Source organism: Sarcophilus harrisii, chromosome 4 (assembly GCF_902635505.1).
Source record: "Sarcophilus harrisii chromosome 4, mSarHar1.11, whole genome shotgun sequence".
NCBI lineage: Eukaryota > Metazoa > Chordata > Mammalia > Dasyuromorphia > Dasyuridae > Sarcophilus > Sarcophilus harrisii.
Genome location: NC_045429.1, coordinates 63,770,681 through 63,796,113, shown reverse-complemented (window position 1 = coordinate 63,796,113; position 25,433 = coordinate 63,770,681). Strand labels below are relative to the sequence as shown.

Below are 25,433 nucleotides of genomic sequence, written 5' to 3'. Positions count from 1 at the left end.
CTTGGTATTGCTTATTTCACTCAGCATCAGTTCATGTAGGTCTTTTCAGGCCTTTCTGAAACCTTGTTGCATGTAGAACAACAATATTCCATTACCTTCATATACCTTTCCTGCTCTCCTTCTAGCTCCTGGATCAGTGAATATGTTTTTCAGCAGGTGATTTGGAAATCTGTGGGCTCTGAATATTGTTCGTGGTAGAGAGTAGGAAAGGTGCTGCTAGCATCAGTTTCATTCCTTTAGTGGGTAGAACATACTTAATTCATTTCTTTTTTTGACAAATTTTGAAAATATTATCTCATTCGTTTGAAAGTAAAATGAGGGCACTGGATTAGGTGACCTCTTAGAACTCTTCTGGCTCTAAATTTATCATTTCAGTGAATATTGACATTTAAATTACCTTAAAAACATGATATCACAACCCATTTTCTGTCTCTTTACACCCTTATTAGTCCTTACGTGCTTATTCACTTTTCCTTACATGATCAGTACAAACATCATGTATATTCCATTCTGGTTCTACATTGTACTTCGTAAAGGTCTTCCCAAAGTTCTCAATAATTTTCAGACTTGTCCAGTTTAATTTCATTACTGTATTCCCTCACATTACTTACAGGATCCCAGATTTAGCTCCAGAAAGGGAACTTAGAGTCATCAAGTCCATCTCCCTCATTTTCAGATGATGAAACTGACACCCAGAGAAGTTAAGTTACTTAAGGTCACCTTGGCAGTAAGTATCAGAGCCAGGTTTCAAATATTATTGTTCTTATTACAAATTCAGAGATCTTGAGATATTTCTAATTTTTTTGTAATATGTAAAATTCTAATATGAAAATATTCCCTTTTTTGTCTCATAGAAATTTTTTATTTTTAAATTTTTGAGTTGTAAATTCTCTCCCTTCTTTGTACTTTTCTCTCACTCATTGAGAAGGCAAGCAATATAAGTAATACAAATGAAATCACACAATATATATATATGTCCATATTAGCCGTGTTGCTAAAAATAAAAAGCAAAAATCAAAGCAAAACAATTATTCTTTAGCCTGTAATATGAAAAATTTTTGATAGTTAATTTTGCATCTATGTATTTGTGTATGTATATGCACAGTTGTAGTCCCACTTAATATGGCATCTATGTGGCACAGTGAATTGAGAGCCAGGAAAACCAGAACTAAAATCTTGCTTCACATACTATATGTTTGACACTGGGAAAGTCACTTAAGTTCTCTTAGCCTCAGTTTCATCAAATAATAATGATAAGAAAGAGAATTTAACATTTTTATAGCACCTACCATATGCGGAGCACTTTGATAGGAACCTTTACAAATTTTATTCTAGTTGATATTCACAACCATCCTGGGAGGTAAGTGCTTATTATCCCCATTTTATGGTTTAGGAAACTGAAGCAATCAGGGATTACATGACTTTCTAGTGTCACACAGCTGCTAAGTATCTGACACTGGATTTGAACTCAAGTCTTCCTGATTCCAGGCCCTGTGCTATAGCCACTGCACTATCTCACTGCTTCATGCCTTTGTAAAATGAAGCTAAAAATAACAATCTACCTCTTAAGGACTGGTTGTGAAAATTAAATGCTATAACATATTAGAAACTTTGAATAAAATCTTGACTCTCTAAAAGGCAGCTATTGAATCCATTTTGATGGGAAGGAAACAAGAAAAATTATTTCACTTAAGGTAAGGAAACTCCCTCTAGTATAAGCAGACAATCCCCTGCTTTGTAATATGTTACATTGGAGAGAGTTTTTTTTACATGGAGGGAATTACATGACTTGGTCAGGGTCATACAACCAGAATATCTCAGAGGCCAAACTTGAATACAGATCTTAAGCATTTATTTGATATCTCAGACATGCTAGATACAAGGGATACAAAAATGGTGTGAAAAGTGTTCTTGCCCATAAATTGCCTACATTGTCATAGAGATACCTGGATGCTCTACCCAGAAAATTGTAATATATACAGATGCAAAGTCAGACATAGTTTGGGAAAGAGGTTGCTAATATTAATAGGAACTAGTCAGACCCTCACATAATAGGTCATTTTAGAGCCAAGTCATAATTTGAGAGAAGGATTTCACAGGATGGAATAAGGAGCATGAAGGACAGTCCATACAAAGGCGCAGAAATAGCAAGCAGAACATCATGTACTTAAATAATGTTTTACCTTTGTAATGGGAAATAATAAGAAATCAATCTGGAAAAATTGATTTGAGCTAGGTTGTGAATGCTAAACAGAGAAGTTATATTTTATCCTAGAAGCAATAGGGAAGCACCAAAAATTCTTGAACAGGAAAGTAATATGGTCAGACTTATGTCATAATAACTAAAGTATTATTTAGTAGAGTTTCTTTTTTCCTTCATTAGACTTTATATATTCCAAAGGGGAAAATTATCAGGAAAATAAAAGCATCATAGGATAATATTGTTCATTAGTAATACTTGACTTAAGTTAGTATATATGGAAGACTAGTGAAAAAAAGGTGACCATTTATTTACATTTTATTGTTAAGGAGCCTAGATGAGTAGTAAATAAAATAAAGCACGTTAGGAAGTTAGTAATCCATGTCTTATTAAATCTGACATGGACGGGATCTATTCTTTTGTTACTTTGTTTCATGTCTATCCACATTTAACATTGCTAAAAAACATCATTGGTTTCTAACTCAATTTCTTTACCTGTTCTTTCAACAGTTTTCCCAATGGAACTGTACATAATTGCAACAATTAAATAGAGTAGTTAGTGTATCATTCTCACATCACTTTAAATGGGACTGCTTTCTGGAATGTTTTTCAAAAATAATCATGTTTCTAATTTTTCTTCAAATCTTAACAGGGTGATGATAAAATTTTTATTTTGTGAATTACAACCAGTCGTTAAAAACTAGAGATTACTGTAACTTAACAAGATAAATAAATATCTTTATGGTAGATTGTTTGGTTATGAAAAATGACAGTATTTAAGGTTTAAAGTACTAAAAATTGATAGCTCTTTAACTCAATAAGTTTGCATTTTTTTAATGAAATATGACTTTTATTCTCTCTACTTGCCATCTCCAGCACTAATAATATAGAGTCACAGTCTTTGAAAGGTTATTGTAGGTTATTTGCCCCATAATTCTAAATGGAACATGAACCATTGTCTAAAACCCATAATAAAAGGCAACCAAATCATGGAACTTTGGGTAATTAAAAAAAAATTTCACTGTATCAAAAGGCACTTTTCTTTTCCATTTTCAAAGAGCTAGTAATTACTAATAAACATTTTCTTAATTAAGAATCAATCTGCTGTCCTGTAATTTCTACCTACTATTCCTAGTAGTTTCTGTGAAACTTCTTGATCAGCAAAGTGATATAGTTAAACCTATGTTTTAAGAATACTACTGGTAGCTCTGTGAAGGATGGAGTGGGATGGGAAGAGACAATATATAGGGAAACTTGTTAGACTATTGGAGTAGTCTGTATTTGAGAAGGCAGTGGTCAGACCTAGAGAGATCTGAGTGTGGCTAGAAAGAAAGGGAGAGATGGGAAACAACATGAGGAGGTAACATCAATAGGATCTAACAAGTAATTAAATGGTGGAGATGAATGAAAATGAAATTGTAGGTGACTATAAAAATGGTGGTATTCTTGAGAGAAATAGCAAAGTCAAAGAGATGTTTGGATGTTTTTAGTGGAAAAGACAATGAGTTCTGGTTTGAACATAATGAGTTTGATATTTCTATGAGATATCAAACTGGAAAAGATATGTGGCAAAGAAGCGTATCTGTAGGACTGGAGCCTAGGAGAGAGGTTAGAGTTAGATGTAGATTTAAGATGTTTGAAGTTATTAAGAGATAGTATAGGGAGAGAAGAAAACACTAAGAACAAAGCTCTGGAAAACAACCACATTTATGAGGCTAGGATGAGCCTACAAGGGAGACTAAGTGAAGTTTTAGAATAGCTTCCCTAAGCATGGAGATAATATCAGTCTTCAGGAAGCAAAAGGATTGGCATTAGCATGATGATCAAGTTGAAACAGGACATAGCATGAATTTTTAACAAATCTTTATCAACATAGTTGTGTGACTTTTTGCAGGAGACTTTAACAGTAAACAGCAGTGGAGAAGATAGGTGGTATGGGTAGACCCCAAGACTGGGTCTAAAAGCATAGTTGTAATTGCTGGACAGTAGGGTAAAGGATTCAAGGATTTGGACAAATATTATCATCACCATTTCATCCATCTAATCCATGTTTGGCTTTTAGTTAGTCACCATTGTGATTCTCTTCCTTTGGACATATAATTTATCAGTGTACCTTCTAAAAGTATGAAATAATATTTGAGAAGTAGTCTGACAAGGATATTATACAGATAAATTTATTCTGTCTTGTTTTGGACACTTTCTATTAATGAAACTTAGGAGTTTATTAATATTTTTTCAGAACTGTTGTCTATAATTTTTCTTATGACACTCTTCAGGAAATACCTTCCTTTTTTCCATTTGTTTCTCTAATATCCTGGGAATTGTTGATCACATTTTTCTTCTGGATACCCATTTCCCTTTAGGATTTTGTGACATTGCTTCCTGTCAGTTTTCTACATTTACCTTTGTGACTTTTCCTTTTTAGTCTATTTTGCTAAATCTTCTTCCAAATCCTGCCCACTAGTCTAAGGTTGCCTAAGATTTGCTCCTCAACAGTTTTCTCTGCTTTCTGTGTGCCAAGAAAAGGTTTTTGGACCATTATGAAGGCAACAGAAATTGTAAGGAGTGGGAATAAGAACCAGCTGGCATCTCTGTTGCTCAAATTCCAGAGCTAGGTATTAGATCAAAGGAACCCTGAAAAAAGGACATCCAGTGGTGGGTTTAAGCTAATGTGCTGAGCAAGAAGTAGGAAGACAAATCAGAACAATTGTGATTCTGACTTTGGAGTCACGTTTTTATTTTTAACTCCCACTGTGGTCTAAACCCTGATGTTCAATAACTAAGGTAAGAAGCTTAGACCAAGAGGGAATCTGCTGTTCTGTCTGAATCATTAGAACTTACCAGTTATCTTTTGCTGGTCTAGGGATCTCTTGGAGCTCCAACCAAAACCAAGTCTTCAGTTGTATTATAACACTCATAAATGAGATAATAATTTACAAAACTTATACCAAGAGATCAAAGATCAGACTTCATCCTAAATCAGGCAGCATTGCATAATATTGAAACCTTCCAGGTTCACAACATGAGCTATTCCTGAGATTTTTGAACAGCACAAGCACCCAATACCCAGAGAAAAAAATCATGGCAAAAGTAATATAGAACAAAAACAAGTAAGGCCTAGATATGTTAGCTTGGCCCTAACACAACTTCCCAATTTAGGAAATAAGATAAGAAAACAAAAGACGAATCCCACCATAAAGAGTTATTATGGAAGAACATCTAGCTTTATGATTGAGCTCTGCTTCTAGGGTAAGGACACTGTCTTAAGCTTCCTATGCAGCTCTCAGCCTTGGCTTTGAGCACAAGGGCCCCTTGTGGTTGCAGAGGTAGCTTTACCTGCTCTTTTCAGGAAATAGCCTGTTTTCCCAGAGTTTACCTTCTGAGTTGGGACTTGAGACTGCCCCCCTCATCTACTTCTCTACTGAGCCAGGCCTCTGTCTGAGGTGGGCTGAACACCCTTTTCATCTCGTGAGACTGACCTTTCTTGAAGTTTTTTCCAGTCTGTCTTGAGCTGTACAGTAGTTTCATTCCATCAGACTCTGTTCAGAGGCTTGGTTTCATGTGTTTTTTGGGGGAAACTGGGACAATTCAAGCAGCTTTCTGGCTTCACTCTGCCATCTTGGGTCCACCTGCAGAAGTCCCAATTTTTTTTTTTAAACAATTCATGAACCCCAGGTTCTTTTGCTGATATCCAAGATCTAAAACTGTCAAAGAAAAGTACAACTTATTTAATAAAGTTTAACCGAAATTCCTGGAAGAAATCAAGCAAAAGTTAATAAAGGATTTTATTAATAAAATGAGAGTACTAGAATAAAAAATTGCAAAAGCATTAATGATAGAGAAAACATCTGGAAGGAGAATTAATAGGTTAGCCCAAGAGATATAAAAATACTCTTTGAAAATTAGAATGGACCCAATGAAAGTTAATATCTGTGGGAGGGTTAAAGAAATATTAAATTAAACTGCCAAAAAATTCAAATAGATTTCTAAAAGTGGGATAGAGAACAGCAACATGGGGGTGAAGATAAATATTACATTTAACAAAAGAACAAAGTGGAGTGGGGGAGAATAAGAGAGTAGATTGGAGAGGAATTAGTAATAAATGCAACAAACTTACCTAGGAGCATCAATTATGCAAAAATAGGAGTTTACAAAGAAAGAAAAGGTAAAAACCTATAACTGGTATCTAAGTGAAGGAAAGAGGAAAGAGCCAAGGGAGCAGAACACGTTTGTATTAGCATCTCTGCACTAGCATTGATCAGACTTTCTTGCTCAGCATCCCCATCTTTGTAAACAGGGGTGGTAAGCAAAGAAAGTCACAAAGAAACCAATCTGACTAAAATGCCAAGGAAACCATGGAACTGGGGAAAATATTTATATCAAGTTTTTCTAATCTGAGACTCATTTCCAAAATATGTAAAGAATGAATTAAAATTTGTAAGATTTAGATCCAATACCCAATTGATAAAATTGTCAAAGAACACTAATAAGCAGCTTTTCAAGAAAGAAATTCAAGCTAATAATATGAAAAAAATTTTCAGGTCACTAGTAATTAGAGAAATAAAGCCACTCTGAGGTTTTCCCTCACCCCTAGAACATTGGTAAAATTTACAAAAAAGGATATGGGACATGTTGATAGGCCTGTGATTAAACAATTACATCAAAGTATTCTTAGTGAAGCTATAAATTAGGTTATCCATTCTGGAAATCAATTTAGAAACATTCCTCAAGTGTCTAAACTGCATGCTCTTTGCTGTAGCAATACCAGTATTAGGCTTATATATTTAAGAGATAAGAGAAGCGGGAATTTGAGGTAGTGCCCACGAATTGGTGGATGATTGAACAAATTGTTATATATTATTGTCCTGTTAGAAATTATGAAAAAGAGGAAATTGGGGAATATTTGCTAAAACTAATGCAGCCGAAAACAATTTCCAGCAAACAAATTTATACAATAACTACAACATTGTAGAGACAAAGAACTCTGATCAGTACAGGCATGAACCATGATTGCTGAGCATTCATGATGAAGCATGCTACCCATCTCCTGATAGAGATGTGCAGAGACACTTAGACAAGTGCAGGGATTGATTTTGCTTTATTGTGCATATTTAATGTAATGGTTTTGTTTTCCTTTTTTTCCCCCTTCTAGTTGAGACTAAGTAGGAAAGAGAGAAAACCTTTTTATTAATTGAAAACAATTTAATTTTTAAAAAGACAGCAGTTCTCAAAATTATATTTTGCTTTGAATGGATGCCACTCAGGACTAATTATGTTATAGTTTTTTAAGGAACTGCTGTATCATTATTTAGTCTAAAGATACATAATTAAGAGGCAGGATTGTATAGAAGGTGATACTCTCTCTACATGGGTAAAACTATCTTGCCCAAAATATTGACCCTCTGTAAGTTGAACTAAACTTAAAATAGCAATTTGCTTTTGCTTTTTTGCTTTTCTTTTTTCAATGCAACACAGTCATTAATCCACAGTGTACTAGATGGTGGAGAAAGAGTTAAAAAAAAAAAAGTCTTATCCTTCAAAGAGTGTTTTTTAGAACCTTAGTAATTTCAGAAGTTAATTTTGATAGAATAATTTGTTAGCATTTAATTAGAATAAACGAATGGAGTTTATTACTTCCTTTTAAAAATGTATGTCAACAATGCATTTTTACATATGTTTTTCCAATTTTTTTCTGTTGCTTTATAGGTTACATTTTTCATCATATTTTGTTAGACTTTACTTTCTATAAGCATGTATATACTTTGAAATATATATAGAAAATTAAAAGTTGCTCTTGGAAGACATACAAATAATGTTTCTTTATTTTGTGTGTGTGTGTGTGTGTGTGTGTGTATGTGTGTGTGTGTGTGTGACCTTGGGCAGATACATATGCACACTGGTCAGGCCTTGGTTTACACTTGTGAAAATGAAGAGATGAGACCAAATTTCTAAATTTCCAAATTTCCATCTATTTCTAGATCTTTGATCCTAGTTTTTTTAAAAAAAATAAATCTGTCACAGTATTGACTTAACATTAAAAAAAAAAAGAAAAGAAAGACAGGCATGTTGATTATTCACAATTTCTTTGTTGTTAGGACCCTTTAAGGGATGATATAAAATAACTGAAAAAAAAAAAAAAGGCTTTTATAGGTTTTTAAAATAATGTGGAAATAAACTTTAAATAAGAAAAAGGGGTTAAAGCAAAGCCTTTGTTTAGTGAAACTGGTAGATTGATTTTATTGCTTGTATTAGAAAATTTTAAATGTATTTTAACTCTTGTGCTTAACCTCAGGTCAACTGATAGTCAACTGAAGTTGTGGAATGTAGGGAAACCACACTGTTTGCGTTCCTTCAAGGGCCATATCAATGAAAAGAATTTTGTTGGATTGGCTTCCAATGGAGATTACATAGCCTGTGGTAAGTTAAAGTTAAAGCAGTATGGTGAAATAAAATGAGGAGCGGATTTGGAATTAGTGTTTCTGGACTTGCACCTGTGTGTTACTTGTAGAGCTTGGACAAATCATTTCTCCTTTGGCCTCAGTTTTTCTCATCTTTAAAATGAAGAAATTATACTAGACCATGCTTATGTTTCCTTTTTTATTGTAAATCTGTTATCCTGTGTCAACCTTTTCCTTGGTGCTGTTTAACATCTGTTTATATCTTATAAATGGACTGCTAAATACATTGTTTATCTTCTGTGTGTCTTTCTATCATGTGTTTTTATCCATTATGTTTCTCAGTCATCTATCTCCAATCTCTACGTATTTACAGAAATATATAGGTCTTTGCTTACATACATACACATATACATATACACACATACACAGGCATTTGTGTATATATACTTTTATTTATATATAAATTATACACATAATTATAAGTGTATATATGTTTAGGAGGAAGCTTTATGGACCAGATTTAATTTTTTTTGGTAATTTTCCCACCCCACTATATATATGTATATACACACTAATGTACACTTTATATGTGTATTAACATTATATATTATTTGCCTGCCCTACTATCAGATAGACAAACTCTGAAAAATTATTAACTTAACTTACTGAGTTGTTTTATATAAATATCTATGTTAAAAGTCTAAATATGGTCATACTGGTGTTTCATTGAATGAAATGATCCATTAAAGGACATAATTTAGATAATTAAAGTATCTTTTTAAGAATAAACTTTTTAAAACTACTTTAACGGAAATGTTTCTAAAATAATTATTCTTGTCTTTTTGTCTTTTTTTTAAAATTTATTTTTACTGATGACTTTTTTCCACATCAATTTAATTTCCAAGTATTTAGTTTTTCTTTTCCCTACTTATCAGCTTTTTTTCTTATAATAAAGTTTTTTTTTTAAAAGCAAGTCAGCAAATTAATTTACCATTGCTTGTATGTGACAACATATGCAACATTATATACCCATTAGCCTCTACATTTACAAAAAGCAGAAAGCAGCACATTTACTCAGCTCTTCTTTGAATCCAGTCTTTACCATTAAAATTGTACAATGTTCAATTTCATTTTATTATTTGTTTACATTGTTGTAGTTACTGTATATGTTGTTTGATTATATATGATGTATGATTAAGAATGTAATCTCATGTGATGGGAAGTTACTTTGTGTCTACTCAGGAACTCTGCTCTGCCCTCTTGTCTGCTCTTACTATGAAAACTCCACCTAAGGCCAGTTTATCCTATTTCTAGTTTTGTGTCCTCTCACCTCTCTGCTACCATTACTATTTTGTGTCCTGATGCAAGCAAGCCCTCTGCTAGAGATGGATGTAGTCACAGAATCACAGAAATGGAGCTTTGGGAGAGATCTGAGCAACTATCTTGTCCAATTCATATAGCAAAAGAATCCCCTTTAACACACAAAGAAACCAGCAATGCAGCTTGTGCTTCAAGACTTCCAAAGAAGGGAAACCTTCTAGACACCTGCTCCAATTATGAAAGGGCTTTTTAAAAAAATGTCAAGTCTAAATTTGCCTCTTTGCAATTTTTACTTGTTTGTGGTTCTTCCTGTGGGAGCAAAAGAAAGAAATCTAATCCTTCCTTCATTTGATACTTTTTAAAAACAGTTGAAGAAGCTATCATATCTTCCCCCAAGTCTTCTTTTGTCCAGGCTAAACATGTCCAGTTCTTTAAGAAATCATATGGGGAGGATTCTGGAAGGATGGTGGAATAAATCAGAAGAAATTTGTGCCTCACAGCAAACAGAGACTGATGAAAAACCAAGAAGACTTTGTGCAGAACAAAGATCCTCCTAATCAACCCAAGAAGATCTGAAGAAAAACCTTTGGTAGGAATTAGCCGGTGTGAAGGGCAAACACTTTAGGATAGTTCTGCATAAACACCAAGTGGGGTCCCCTGGGCCCAGCTGGGTTTGTTTGGAGCCTCAGAAGGAACCATAGAAACTTTCATCTCCTGCACTATGTGTTGAGTCTGAGTCCATGAAGATTGAGTGAATCTAGGCTAAGTGGGAACATCAAACCCAGCTGTGCTGCAGAGATGCAGCCCTGGGCAAGGAGGAACTAGCACCTAGCAAGTGCAGAAGCAGTAGAGCAGGGACAATGTTGGCTGTGGGCCCTTGTAGGAGCTCTTGGATTGGGGTTCTAGGTTAAAGGGCAAAGCTGAAATGAAGCTAGACATACCATTCCTTAACCCCATGATTAGAAGTGCTTATACTAATATTCATGTTTAAAAAAATGAACTGACAAGAGAGAGCCCAATCATAAAAACTTATGTTGCAAGTGGGGAAGACAAAGATTCATCTTCAGAGGAGGACACTGAATTTTTAAAAAGCTTCTACTCTAAAGAGTAATGTTAAATGACTCCCTCGCCAGAGAGAATTTATAGAAGTGAAAAAAAGAATTTAAAAATCAAATGAGAGACAGTGAGGAAAACTTAAAAAATAAAAACAATCTCTCAAAAACAAGAAATTTATGAAAAAAAATTATTAACTAGAAAAGGATATAGTTTCAAAGCCAGTGAAACTACCAGAGATCAAGAAATAACAAAACAGATTATAAAGAATGAAAAAATAGATCAGAATGTGAAACATAAGAAAAATACTATATCTGAAGAATAGGTTAAAAAGAGACTATAGAAAAATAATTGGATTACCTGAAAGCTATGACCAAAAACAGAACATTGACACAATAAGGCAAGAAATAATCTAGGGGAATTGTCCTGGAGTAATAGAACATAGGGAGAAAATAGAAATAGAAAAAAAAATCCACCAATCATCACCTCAAAGAGATCAAAAGTACATAAGAATATTATTGCCAAATTTTGCAACCCCCATATGAAAAGAAAATTTTGCAAGAAACAATTAAAAAAAAATTCAAATATGCTGGAGCTACGATTATAATTGTTTAGGACTTAGCAGTAGCCACAATAAAAGACTGCAGGTTCCGGAATCATATCTCCCAGCAATCAAAAGAACTAGGTCTGTGGTCAAAAATATCATATTCAGCCAAATTATTCATAATATTGAATTTAAAAAATGGACATTCAATGAACTTGCAGATTTTCAGGGCTTTCTTTCAACCAAAACTGAATTCAATAGAAAATTTAACATAAAAGAACCAATATTAAAGATCAGTTTCAAGGAAGTTAATATGGGCAGATTGTTTTTTACATGGAAATGTACACCATATGTTTAAGACTGATATCAGCAGTTGAATGGCTCAAAAAAAAATATTGGGTCAGAATTTAAGATAAAAATATAGTAATTATGTTATACTGATAAGGTACAGAAGAAGAATAGATATGTAGGCATCGGAGAAGGGAGTAGGACTGGTAGCTCTGAAAACCTACTCACATTAAGAATGGGTTAAATAGACAACACTATATACAGATACACACACATATCCTCTACACACATACACACACACACACACACACACACGACATGAGTATTTCACCCTCCAAATTCTATAAAGAAATGAGGGAGGAGAAATGGACAGAGGAGAAAGCAAAGGGTGGAAGACAAGACAAGGGAGGGATCTATGGATGGGGGAATGTTAGGTAAGTTAAGGAATAGAATTAAAGAGTTAGTAGGGGTAGGAAAGATGTGTGTAGGTATGTGTGTATAAGTATGTATCTATGTATTTATACATAAATATATCCTTGCTTAACTATAGCCTACCTGGGGATGGGGGGGGGTGGATGTGAGAGGGAAAAAATAAGAAGATAAAAAATGGTGCACAGCAGAGAACAAAAGAACAACCTACAAGGAAGTACAGAAAAGATGGACATGAATATGATTTATTCTACTATTGTATATCTTTTCTCGAACCAGTAATTTATTGTTATATATTTTGAATATTCCCTGATGATCTACTGGGCACATGAAAAAAATAAAAGAGAGAGAAATATGGCATGGTCTCAAAACTCTTTACCATCATGGTCACTCTCCTTTAGATGCTGTCTATATATATCAATGTCCTTCAAAAACTCTGCCTTTCAGATCTAAAATACAATATTTCAAATGATATCTAACAAGCAGAGAGTACAATGGGATCATCGTCTCATACCTGGTATTTCCCTTGTGATACAATACTTGATAACATTAACTTTTGTTGATCCCCACATTATACACCTGATTCATCAAAAATCAGAAAGCCCCTGGTTCTTTTTCAGAAAAAAAAAAAAAAAAAAAACACCCCAAAACAACAACAAAAACATGTCCTTGCCTCTTATATTTTCCTTGTGAAATTAAAATTTTGTGACCAAATGCAAGACTTTGTGTTTATCCCTTTTTCAGCCCAGTGCTCTCACTTATCATTACATATTAGCACAAATGTTAAGCATCACACATCAATAAGATACTTTATCACAGAGCTCTTACCATATTGACATTGAACCATTTACTGATAATCTTTGGGGAATATCCATTTAACTAGTACTACATACATTTGACTTAATTATTTTTAATCCATATCTCTTTACTTTCTCTTTTAAAAAATGATGTTAAATATTTCATTGAGATTTATGTGAAAATCTAGGGGGATTATATCTATATATTTCTAACATTTGTCCCAAATTTAGTAATCCTTAAAAAAAAAAAAAAGGAAGTTAGGTAAATTAACTTTTTGTTGATTAAATGTGCTTGGCTCTTTATCATTACTGCTTCCCTCCCATTCTAGATGTTTCACAGCTGTTTTCCCAATGATCTATTCTAGAATTTTCCCAAGAATTAACACCAAATTCAATGGCGGAATTTACAAATTCTGTTCTCTTCTTTACCCTTGTAATCTTCTCTCATTTTCCATGCTTTTTCAAATTATCACTGACAGTGGCTTAGTAGTCACTTGTCTCAATTCTCTCAGAATCCAAGTATATAATTCATCTGGGCCAATACTCTGTTACTTTGTTCTCTCCTTACTTATCTTACATGTTAGTTCCCTGGTAATAGTTTTTGTTATATTGTTTCTAATGTATAGGCTATTATACTTTGTAGAGAAAATGAAAACATTGTTGTTGGTTATTATTATTAACCATCAATTTCAAGCAAATGTCTTGCCCTTTATTTGATCCTTTTTTTTCTTGCAGTTCTGCTTTTTAAAAAAGTAAAACAATTTTTTTGCTTTGTCTTTATTTCCCTTTCCAGCCTCAATTCATTTGAACTTTTAACATTCCTCACAGTGTTTTTACAGTATCATTTATTTATATTTCATATATGTATATATGAATAATCTGGCTTTCTGGATGTTACATGAGCAAGGCAATCCATCTCTCTACTCCAGGCATTTTCTCTGAATGTCACCCATGCCTTGAGTGTTCTTTCTCATCTATTCTGATTATATTGACTTGCCTGATTTCCTTTAGGTCTCAAGTTCATCAGACAGCTTTCCCCTTTGTTATTCAGTCATTGTATTTGTGTCCAATATTTTTTCATGAGTAAAATCCAGGTGCAGACACTTACCAGTTGTGTGACCCTGTGCAAATCATTTAACCCTGTTTGCCTCAGTTTCATCATCTGTAAAATGAATGAGAGAAAGAAATACCAAACTATTCCAGTATTTTTGCCAAGAAAACTCCCAATGGGGGTGAACATGACTGAAAAATGACTTAATAATAGTAGCTATAGCAAGTTATAGATTCTTTTCAGGAAAACCCATTAGAATATCTCTTGTCTTTTAAACTCTGACCTGCTTTTTAAAATTTATCTAAGTAATTCCAAGAAATAACAAGGGTGAAGAAACCTTTTCTTTCAATTCCTCAACAGTTGACAATCAATGTTATCTAAATGGTAAAACTTATCTTCAGACCTGCTAAAATGTCAATTTAAAATGTGACATAAAAATCAAATATTTTCTATAGTGAGATTTATTGAAGGATATGAGTTATTGCATTGATGAATTGTATCACTAACTATATTGGACATTGAGTGCTAGAAATAGGAATGATTCTGATGGTCCCTTTATGACTAGATGAAGTACATACTCTTCCCAGTTTTATAGATTTTTTTTTTGGGTAGTCCTGTGCCAGCTTCCTGCATGATGAATAGTGGTATGAAAATCCATGTGAAAGTTACAGAATGAGTCTTAAACAATATTTCAATTTGAGGCAAGATTGGTCATACTAATATAATGAAAAAGCTGTACTTTTGACAGTCTCTCACTCTTGAAGTATTCTTAAGGAATTGAGTGCTCATTGGTCATCTAGCCTGTGTTGGGAGAACAGTTTTTTTTTTGGAGTACTAATTGCCCAGAGTACACAAAACTAGCCTTTCCACACGCAAGATTAACTACCAGACTCAAGAAATATTCAAACTCAGCAACCTTAGATGCAGGTACCTGTGGATAGAGGGATTTTTAATTGATTGGCTCATAATTAATCTCAAGATGATATACAATTAATGAAATGGTGGTTTTGTTAGGATGAGCAATCTTCTTAACATGAATAATAATGAGTAATTTGAGAGTATCCTTGATAGAAGCTGCTTTTATCTTTGGGATTTGAGAGTATTTTTTTCAGAAATTAAAAGAAATTGATTCACTTTTGACAAATTATGAGGCTACAAGAGGCTATGCTTCAAAGAAACTTTCAGCTTCACCTACAGCAAAACTAATTAGAGTAAACTATAGTTATTGTTTCTTCTTTTTAGGAATGGAATCTTTTTAAATAGCTATGGCACTTGTAGTTTCTTCCTCTCTTCTATAAATAGAAGCTTCCCTCTTGCTGCCTCAAACCCTCTCCCCTCTTCACCATTAATACTATAAGGCAGTGTTGGATTAATATTCTTTATGAGCACTCTCACTCTTTCCCTTTCCAAGCAAGATTTCTCTTTTATTCCTTCCATACGGCATTGCCTTCCATTACTTTCTATACTGTTTTCCCACAGTTCCTCTATATATTTTATTTCTTTTTTGAGAGACTAAAGAAATTATTCACCCTTCACTTTTCTTAGTGGAAGTTCATCTCCAGCTCTTCTATATGTTTTACCTTTTCCAGAGAAGATGTTGATTTACTCAGGTTCAGGAGACCTGAATATGATAAATGTTTTGATGTGATTTAATAATAATCCATGGGACATTAATTCTTCTCTCTTTATTTAATAAATTCCCTTTAAGATTTTAACTTTTAGTCTTTTTTGTCCTTTTGTTGATCTCTTTTTTCTCTCATTCCTCCCTTTAATCTTTTTTTTAAAGGAAAAAAAAACAATAATTGATTTCATTACTTAGTCTTTGATAATGGTACTTATTTTTCATGTGTTTCCCCTTGTTGGTAATGTTTGCAGGATTGACACTCTCTTCATATCTTTTTTTGTTGTCGTTTTTGTTGTTTTGTTTTGTTCATTTTTGTTGTTATTTGTGTAGAAATGTCATTCTTTTCTAACTTTAAAAGTTGCTAATTTTGGTGCAGTTTTTCAGCTTGTTATCATGAGTTAAAATTTAAGCTCTTTTGGTTTTTCAAATTTATTTTTTCATTCATTTTTCCTATTTCTTATGACCACAGAGTTTCTGAGAATATCCCTACGGAGAAGTGATTGGTTGTTCCTTTATAACTTAAGATTTTTAAGATTGCTTTTAAAAGTTCTGAGCATTATAATTGTAACATTACCTGCTATCTCATATTCATAGTTTTTCTGTATCTATCATGATTTGTTTTGGTTTTTCCCCCAGAAGATGTATGATCATTGTTATTTCTTCATGATATTGTAGAGGTGTTTTCTTTCTTTCTAATTCACGTTAACATTTGTTTCATTGTGTTTCTCTTCTATTTCTCTTTTTCTGTTTTCTTCCATTTCTATATTTTTATATTCTAATCTGAACATATCTTTCAGGATCTTTACTTCTTTGACTTAATAATCTAATGTATTTCTGTTTTACATCTTGTTTGCTTTTTTCCAGTTTTTTATTGAAAATATGAATTCCCTTTTGAATTATTCCAAAGTATGTTGTTATTAAAAGAATAACTACAGGGTTCTATAGAACTGTTTTTGGTTAGGGAATATGTTCATTTTCTCTCATGATGTATTTTTCCATGATTTTGATCTCACTTTCAATTTTTACTTAGTACTTCTTCCTTTATGAACTTTTCTCAAGTTTATTTATGAACTAGTTTTTGTTTGAGTTCAGCATTTGCCTCTTTCCATTTGTCTCCTTTTTTCCCAGTCAGTTGTTGCACTTGCTCTTTCATGCCTCCACATTGTGTTTCAAAGAGATAGTAATTTCCCAAATGATTTTCTTGTCTTTTTTTCCTTGGGTAAAAGCTCTTTCCCTCTCATGTATTGCTCTATACTACCCTTTGTCTTCCAGTTGCTTTCCCTCTTTCTTTGAGTAATTGAACAAAATCATTCTCATTTGCTTTTTGAGATGTGTAATGGCATTTAGGCTGGGTCATTATTGTTAGGGGATAAAATAGGTACCTTACTAGTCTAGGGATAAGATAAGGACCTTACTAGTCAACCTTGAAGGGTAAAGTCTACAAAATTGTTATTTCTTATGTGTATCAGATATGTGGGATGAGTTTATTGTGTTGAGACAGTGATTGGGGAAAAACCTTGTTAAACATTTAAGATCTCCAATGTTATTTCATGAGGTTATTCTTTCTGTGGTATATTTGTCATCTTATTTTATGGATTTAGCTTTATTCTTTATCTGGTTCATATTATCTTGTTCTGATATGCAATGGGCAGATAGAAAAGTTCACAAATCTTTGCCTTCTAAAGCCTAAAAAATGTTTAGCTTTTTATTGATAAAGATCATCCTTATTAATTGTTGGGTATGTAGACAATTGTATAATTGTTTCCAGGCTGCTGTGCTTTAAAAAAAAAAAAAAATCCTTGTTTTATAGTTGTTTTCCCTCAATGTCAGTTATGATTTTTCATTTCTCTTGGTATATATAACAGTTAATCTGTTAATATTTTCAGGAACTGACACCAAATTCACTGCTTCTAAACCAGTCATAGGAAACTAGGACAAATTAACCATTTTACTTAAATGTTTGTATAATGATGTTTCTTTAAAATTACATGCAAAAATTAAGAAATAGAGTTTTGAGAGAGAACTTGATGTTTAAATTCATATGCTTTGTTGCACATGATATGAATAAAATATATTTCATAGACCCGTTGGGTGGATATAGAATCGGAATTCATCCTCTTGTTAACAGTCCAGAGTAAAACAAGAAAGCCATTTTAACACTTGACTAATTGAGCTTTGACCCTAGGGTAATTATCCATAATTTCTTCCTCTTAAACTCTCTCTTTATTCCTTATTTAACTCATAATCAATTTACCATTTTTCTAGGACCCTCATAAAACATCTATAAGGTAATTTTTGGACTAGATGGTCTTATAGTTAACTGAGGGGCTTTCCTTTAAAGTCTACACTGTGAATCACTTGAAGTATCCGGTTTAGCATTTTGCTTAACTGTTTTCAAGAACCATACTTTGTGAAGCATTTGGGAAATGTTTACCATATTAAAATGTATCAGCTATCAGTAGGTTTTTAAAAAATCAGCATCAGCAGCTTGATCTCCTAAAAAGGACCAAGAATTCAGTTCATTTTAAGTAAAATGAGAAGAATGGACCTTGAATAAATCAGTTGAAATGTTTTCATTTCTCTCTCCCACTCCTTACAGGTAAAAAAATCACCAAATCTCAGTTCTGTTTCCAGCATCCCCTCCATTCAGGTTTTTCTTTTCCTTTGATTTTGCTAACATCCTATTTCAGGTTCTCATCACTTCTTGCCTAAACTGTAGTATCAGGCTTCCTAATTGGTCTTTTTGCCTCACGTCTTTCTCCCTCTCTAGTTTATGCTTCACAGATTTTCTAAAGTAATATACCTTAACCACAGGTCAGACCATGTCATTTCTTTTCTCGGAAGCCTCTCCAGTAGCTCATAATTGTTTCTGAAATGAAATGAAATGTATACCCCAATTTATCATTTAAAGCCCTTTACAAACTGGCTTCATCTTGCCTTCTTAGACCTGTTACATGTTACTCTTTTTCACATATTTTCTAAGTCAGAGTTTATATAAGTAATGACTATATATTAAAAATTCTTACATTCTAAAAATAATTTGTGCTTTTATTTCCAGGAAGTGAAAATAATTCCCTCTACTTATACTACAAGGGCCTTTCAAAGACGTTGCTGACTTTTAAATTTGATACAGTCAAAAGTGTCTTAGACAAGGACCGAAAAGAAGATGACACAAATGAATTTGTTAGTGCTGTTTGTTGGAGGGCACTACCAGATGGGGTAAGTTTCAAATCATGTTTTTGTTGATCCATCTCCTACATAACTATTTTAAATATTAAGTTAAAGATTTATTTGGAGAATTAGCAGTTTTATTTATTGTCTAAGTATACAGTGTTCCATTGCAATAAAACATACAATTTTAATGGTAATTTATTTAAGTAATGTGGGAAAATTGATATTTTATTGATTTTGTAAAATAGGAAAGGAAAGGAAAAAATGTCTAAATCATGCAATTCAATACTCTGTTAATGCAGAATTATTTCCTAGAAAAGATGTGATTACTAGGTTAAATATCTTCATATTTTATTTAATTTCTTAGGCAATAAACTATATTTTTTCCAGGCCGGAGTTAAAGAATTTAGAATAACACCAAGAGTTCATCTGGCTTTTTATCCTGTCTTTCTGACATTTAAGGTTAAACAAACATATTTCCCCCCTTTTCTTGAAGCTATTTTTTTGAAAATGTCTTTTATCTCATTGCCTCCCATTTTGCAATCTAGTCATTTTCTTCAGCTTTTTTTTTTTTTAAACTTTACTTTTTACTTCTTCTCTTGACATATTTGAGAACTTTTCATCATTCTTTCTGTTTCATATAATCTTTGAAGGAAATTGTTTATATATAATTTTATTTTTGTATTAAGAATTACTTTTTGTTAATTCATTCAATCATGTCATACTCTCTCTCTGACCCCAATTGGAGTTTTCTTGGCAAGATACTGAGTACTTTGCCATTTCTTTCTTCAGCTCATTTTACAGATGAGGAATTAAGGCAAACATGGTTAAGTGAGTTGCTTAAGGTCACACAAAGTATCCGTGGCCAGTATAAACTTAGGTCCTCTTGACTCTGGGGCTGTTGCTCTATTCACTGCACTACCTATTTGTCCCAAGAATTATGTTATATAGGTTAAAATTTATTGCTTAGGTTCACTGGCTTTACGTGTATGTGTGTGTGTTTATGTATATGTATGTACATTTTCTTCTATTGTCATGCTTTTTGCTACAAATTATAAATTTTTATTTCTTGTACCAGAATCGTTCTGATTTTTGTTTTTATTCACCTGGAGAGTTGGTATGTACGTCAACCTGACTGATTTTGTTAAAATTGAAAATACTATATATTAAAAAATTAACAGGTCTCCTTAGAATGGATACATTTTTATTAAGATTCTCAAAAAAACAAGAGACTTAGAAGTAAAATACAACTTAACTTAGTAAGGTGGGATTTTTTGTTTTTGTGTGTGTGGGGGGGGGGAGTTTTTTGTTTTTTTGGTTTGAATTTTATGTTTTAGAGAGTGATATGAAATAGTCTATTTTAAAATTATGAATAAGAAATCTGAAGCTTCTCAACTAGAACAAAAAAATTCTCTACTTCTTAAGTCCATGATTCCTTTGGTGTGTTTAGTTCTTGCACCAGGGCAGATCTTCACTCTTCTGTAACTTGGTAGAAAATATTCAAGATATGATCTGCATTCCACTGTCGCAAATGTGATAGAACCTTTCCTCCATCTCTTCTTAAATAGTAGAAGACCTCTAGTCTGTTGCTGGGCCCACATTTTAAAGCTGTCTATATTCTTAACAAGCCAAGAGTTAGCATTCCACTCTGTGTGAGTAGTGGATAGAATGCTGGATGTGGAATCAAGAAGACTTATCTTTCTGGGTTCAAATCTGGCATCCGATGCTTAATGGCTGTGTGATTCTGGGTAAGTCACTTAACCGTGTTTGGCTCAGTTATCTCATGTTCATCAAATGAGATGAAGAGGAAAATGTCAGACCTCTCCAATGTCTTTATCAAGAAAACCCAAAGGGTTTGAAAAAGGTCATGAAAGAGTTTGGACACAGCTAAAAAACAACACAATAGCTGGAAAACCCAATGTCTTTCTCAAGCCATGATGAAACATTGGGACTAGACTTTGGCAGAGGGAAATGTAAGACAGCTTCCCTCTTAGGAACTAGAGAAGAGGCTACAATGTAGATATCTCTCAACTGTCGATTGTAGCATTTTTGTATATAATGTGGTGCTCTGATCATTACTAAAATTTTAGAAGCAATGATCATCTTCTTTTTGGTACTTTCCCTATAACCTCTTAAGCTATGATCCAGATTCAGTTCATAGGCTAGAATTTTTCCACTTCTGCATCATATAATCTGCAAGGTATATTTGGTATTAATCTTTTTTATAATCTTTAAGAGTGAACAACAGGCAACAAAACAATATCAGATAGCTACCATGGTCACAGGACTGTTTATTACTTCCTTCCTCTTGCTTAATTTCAGAAAGTTAAGAAAATTCATGACTATTTTTTTCCCATTTCTACCGATTGCACAGTTTCTTTTAATGGTAGGCCCAGTTTCTTTTTGGATGTTATATGACTTTGTTCTTTTTAAAATGATTGAAACAAAAAACATAGAAAAGGATTTCTGTGTGTGCTTATAGATTTTTTTCTTCATAGTATTTGTTCCATTATTTGGGAGTGAAATTATACTTAGTAGATAGCAGTTGTTTTCAACACTAGATCATTAAAACAAATTAAAACAAACACATTTCATTCCAACTCTCATACTTTTTTCCCCCAAAAGTACACCTTCAGTCTCATACATGCATTTTTCTTAAAATGATAGAATGCAATTGTTTGTGTACATAAATCCAAGTTTTTGGATAAATTCTTAAAATATTTTTCTTTGTTTTGTTTACCTAACAAAGCCACTTTTTGCCAATACTTTTTGGTCTTCCTTTTTTTATTAGGAAAGAGCCCTTTTTAATCTCTGTGTTTTCTCCTGATTAAAAACAATTCTTATTCTTCCTGTTGATATTTTAGTTTTCATTTACTGGTCTTCTTAGGTTTTTAAGAATAAGAATTTCAGATATCCTAGGTGTATGATGACACCTGTCCCTTTGTTTATAAATATTGCATTAAGTTTAAGCAATCCCCATAAGAAACATATCAATTATCTGCTTTATTCTTGATATATTAATATATCAAGTATATTCTTTATTTTTGGATCTTGAGAGGAATTTTAATCACACAATAATTACCTTAATGAAATTTCAGAATAAGAATAGAATTTAGAAGTTATCTAGTCTGAAAAGGAATCTCTTCCATATTTTCCTGTTCAGTGATTATTCATTCTCTGACTGAAAATCTCACTAAATTAGGAATTTGCTACTTCCCAAGACAACTTGTTCTCACTTTTAATCTGTTCTAATTGTTAGGAAATATTTTACTGTATCAAAGCTACTTCTTAAAAACTTCCTGTCCATTAGTCTTGGTTATACCATAATGAGTTACAAAAAAATCCAGTCATTATTTAAGTGTTAGATCTAATATTTCAGAGTAGGGCTATGTATCCTCTGTATCTACATCCTCCTAAATATCTGTTTTAAAAAATTTTTTAACCCATTTCAACTTTTCAACTCTCACATGCCTATCCCTATAACCTCATTTGCCTCATTTCACTGGAAATATTGAGGCGGTTGTCTCAGAGCTCCTCTTCTCCCCTTTACTTCATCTTACATTCTTTTCCAGCATGTACATTTCACTATATTTATGAAATGGGACTAAAAGTGTTTTGCGTTCAATGGAATATATGCCATGACTAAGATCTGATGGTATCAGAAGTTTCTCTCTGAGGAATATCTAGATAAGCTTCCTCTTGTGAATGGTGGCATAGTAGAAAGAACCCTAGTTTTACAGTCTGCTTTCAATTACTATCAATATCTATCTATAAGACCTAGAACGAGTCACTGTACTACAACTAGATTGTTATCACAGAAAGAAATGTCTAAAGTCACCTGTCCATAGCAATTATTCATAAACACCTGGGAACATTTTTGATAAATAACTGCCATACAAAATCCTACTAATTGTCAAGATACATGATGTAGAATGCTTATAAAGATCTAGCAAAAGTTATCAAAGCCATGTGGAAGCAATAAATTGTAATAGTACATTTCCTAGATTGATGATACCCAGTTTCTCTTGTTTACATCCTGTTTGTACTTAGTTGTTTACATGTTGTCTTTCCATTAGACTGTGAACTTTCTTGGAGCAAGGACTACTTTTCTTTGTTCCACATGTACTTGAAGATGCTTTCAGTGAGCCTTTTAAAGATAAATTTGCCTAATAATGCTTTTATCTTATTATAAAAAGCAATCTTCTCTTCCACATGTATATAAAATATTAAATATGACAGAATAGATATTGACTTTGCCCAGGATTCTTTTGTCTGAAACTCAATAAGAAGGATTAGAAGAATTTTTCATACCAATAACTGACATGTGTATAACTCTTTAAGATTTGCAAAATACTTTACAAACATGATCTCATTTGAGTCTTCTTCTTCACATTCTGAGAATAGGTACTGTTATTCCCATTTTACAAGTATTGAAGTAGCTTGAGAGGACTTAACACTTGCCATTGGTCACACAATTAGTAACTGAATGAAGCAGAATTTTAATCCAGGTCATCTTGACTTCAAATCCAGAATGCACTCTACTCATTGCTGCTCTGCAGTGGCAGAACAGTAACAAATACTTATCTTTTGCCAAAGTTTAAAAGTTAAGAAAGTTCTTAACAACAAGAAAAAGAAATGTTGCTTTTGTTGGTAGGGTAAAAAAGAATCCTAATGATAACAATTGATGTTGGAAGTATAGAACATGTGGACCTTCTAGATTTATTCTACAGACCTTTTAGATTTGCATAATCCTTCCTGTATCTTGCTTACCAGAATCTCAGTTTTGTACTTTTGGATATTTGTCATTTAGCAATCAATATATATTAAAGCTTTTTATTTTCACAATATATGCATAGATTAGTTTTCAACATTCACCTTTGCAAAAACTTTGCAAAAAGTTCCAATTTTTTTTTCTCCCTCCCTTTGCCCTATACCCTCACTTATAATAAGTAGTATAATATATCATTTTAACCAAATACATTAAAATAACTTGCAGCTGTTGGTATTAGTATTTCATTGTTTTTCCATTCGCAATTATTTTTTTTATCAACAGTTCTTTCTAATGTTTGCTTTTATATTCATTTTTATGTTAAGATGTAGAGAAAATGCAATATCATCCATAATTTTGAATTTCTTAATTTTTTTTATATTTTAAGCCCTCAGCTGTAACATGGATTAATATCTGTAAATTTAATTTCCTCAACGCTTATTTTTAAGGAAGAGAAATGAAGAGAACTTGCTCACAAACTTAAATAAACTCAGTTTATTTAGTTAAATGTTTACTTTTATATGCTAAAACTCAGTGTTTATTTGAATTTTATAACATTTGAATGTTATATGACATACTACATTGAAATAAGTTCAGTTCATTCGGGTTGAATGAATGAATGGTACAGTCTTTGAAATAAGCACAAATTGGTTTATTTCAATAGCCAGTGCTCCAGATATATATGTTTTGGAATGTCAAGTTATTAGTAGCTTTGGATTCAGTTTCTGAATCATCACTGATTGTCATTTAACTATTGTTTATGTAGTTAGATACATAGTTCATTTATTAATTCAGAACAGCCATTTGGGTAAATGAAATCTACAGAACAAAAACCTCATTTTGGAATATTTGTCTTTCTCCAAATAAAGTTTATAAATCTAAATGTTAACAATTGGTAAATTGGAATGATATGAATTTTTCCTTTTTTCTTGATTTCCTTATCTCTTCGATGGAGGGAATAGTAAAATACATAATGAGAAGCAATAGGAAACAAGATGGAGGAGAATTAGGAGTCCTTATTTTTCTGGACAACTATCCTCTGAGCAATTTAAAATTGGTTGCAAAACATTCAGTGTTTTTCATCATAGGATTAATGTGAACCAGAATGAATTATTTGTCTAACATTTCTATTGTAAAAAGAATATTGCTGTTCTATCAGTATCCAAGTAGCAATATTTGTCAATTTCTTATTCATTACAAAAAATATATATAGCATATCATTAAACTTAATATATGAATTTTGAAATTCTTTGATTTTGTTGACAGATTTTATTTTTAAATTTAATGTATTTTATTGTAAACTAAACCTTTTAAGGAGATTTTTACAGGATCATCACTAGGTTTTTCTGTTTTCCTGATGATATTGTCACCTGATTCTCTTCCTACCAATCTTACCATCCCTTTTCAGTCTTCCCACACCCACTAAACTTGGGATTCTCCTAAGCCTCTCTTCTGAGTCCTTTTCTTTTCTCCCTCTTTACTATTTCTTTTGGCCACCTCATCAGTTCCTAAGAATTCCCAAAGAATTGCCTCTTTGTAGATAATTCTCAAATCTGTTTATTCAGGCCTATTCTCTGCTTGGACTTCTGGTCTCCTATCTATAAGTGCCTTTTAAACATCATAAAGTGAATGTCTTTTAAATATCTCAAAGTAGTAGTCCCAGACTGAACACCTAATATTCTTCTCTCTACATCCCCACCAAAAAACAAGAAAACAAAAACCTTTCCCTTTTTCTCTTTTGCCTCTTAGTAACAAGGGCATTGCCATTCTCCTAGTCAAAACCAGGCCTA

General features: G+C 32.7%; 1 protein-coding gene across 4 annotated transcripts in view; it reads left to right on the top strand.

Annotated features, from left to right (window-relative positions):
- The window catches only part of COP1 (COP1 E3 ubiquitin ligase), a 218,309-nt gene that overhangs the window by 150,888 nt on the left and 41,988 nt on the right, over window positions 1–25,433 (top strand). For all 4 annotated transcript variants that reach the window (XM_031936930.1, XM_031936929.1, XM_031936932.1 and 1 more), the window contains 2 exons: window positions 8,493–8,617; window positions 18,763–18,923. In XM_031936930.1, the coding sequence (XP_031792790.1) occupies window positions 8,493–8,617; window positions 18,763–18,923 (286 nt within the window). The remainder of the gene's footprint in view (window positions 1–8,492; window positions 8,618–18,762; window positions 18,924–25,433) is intronic.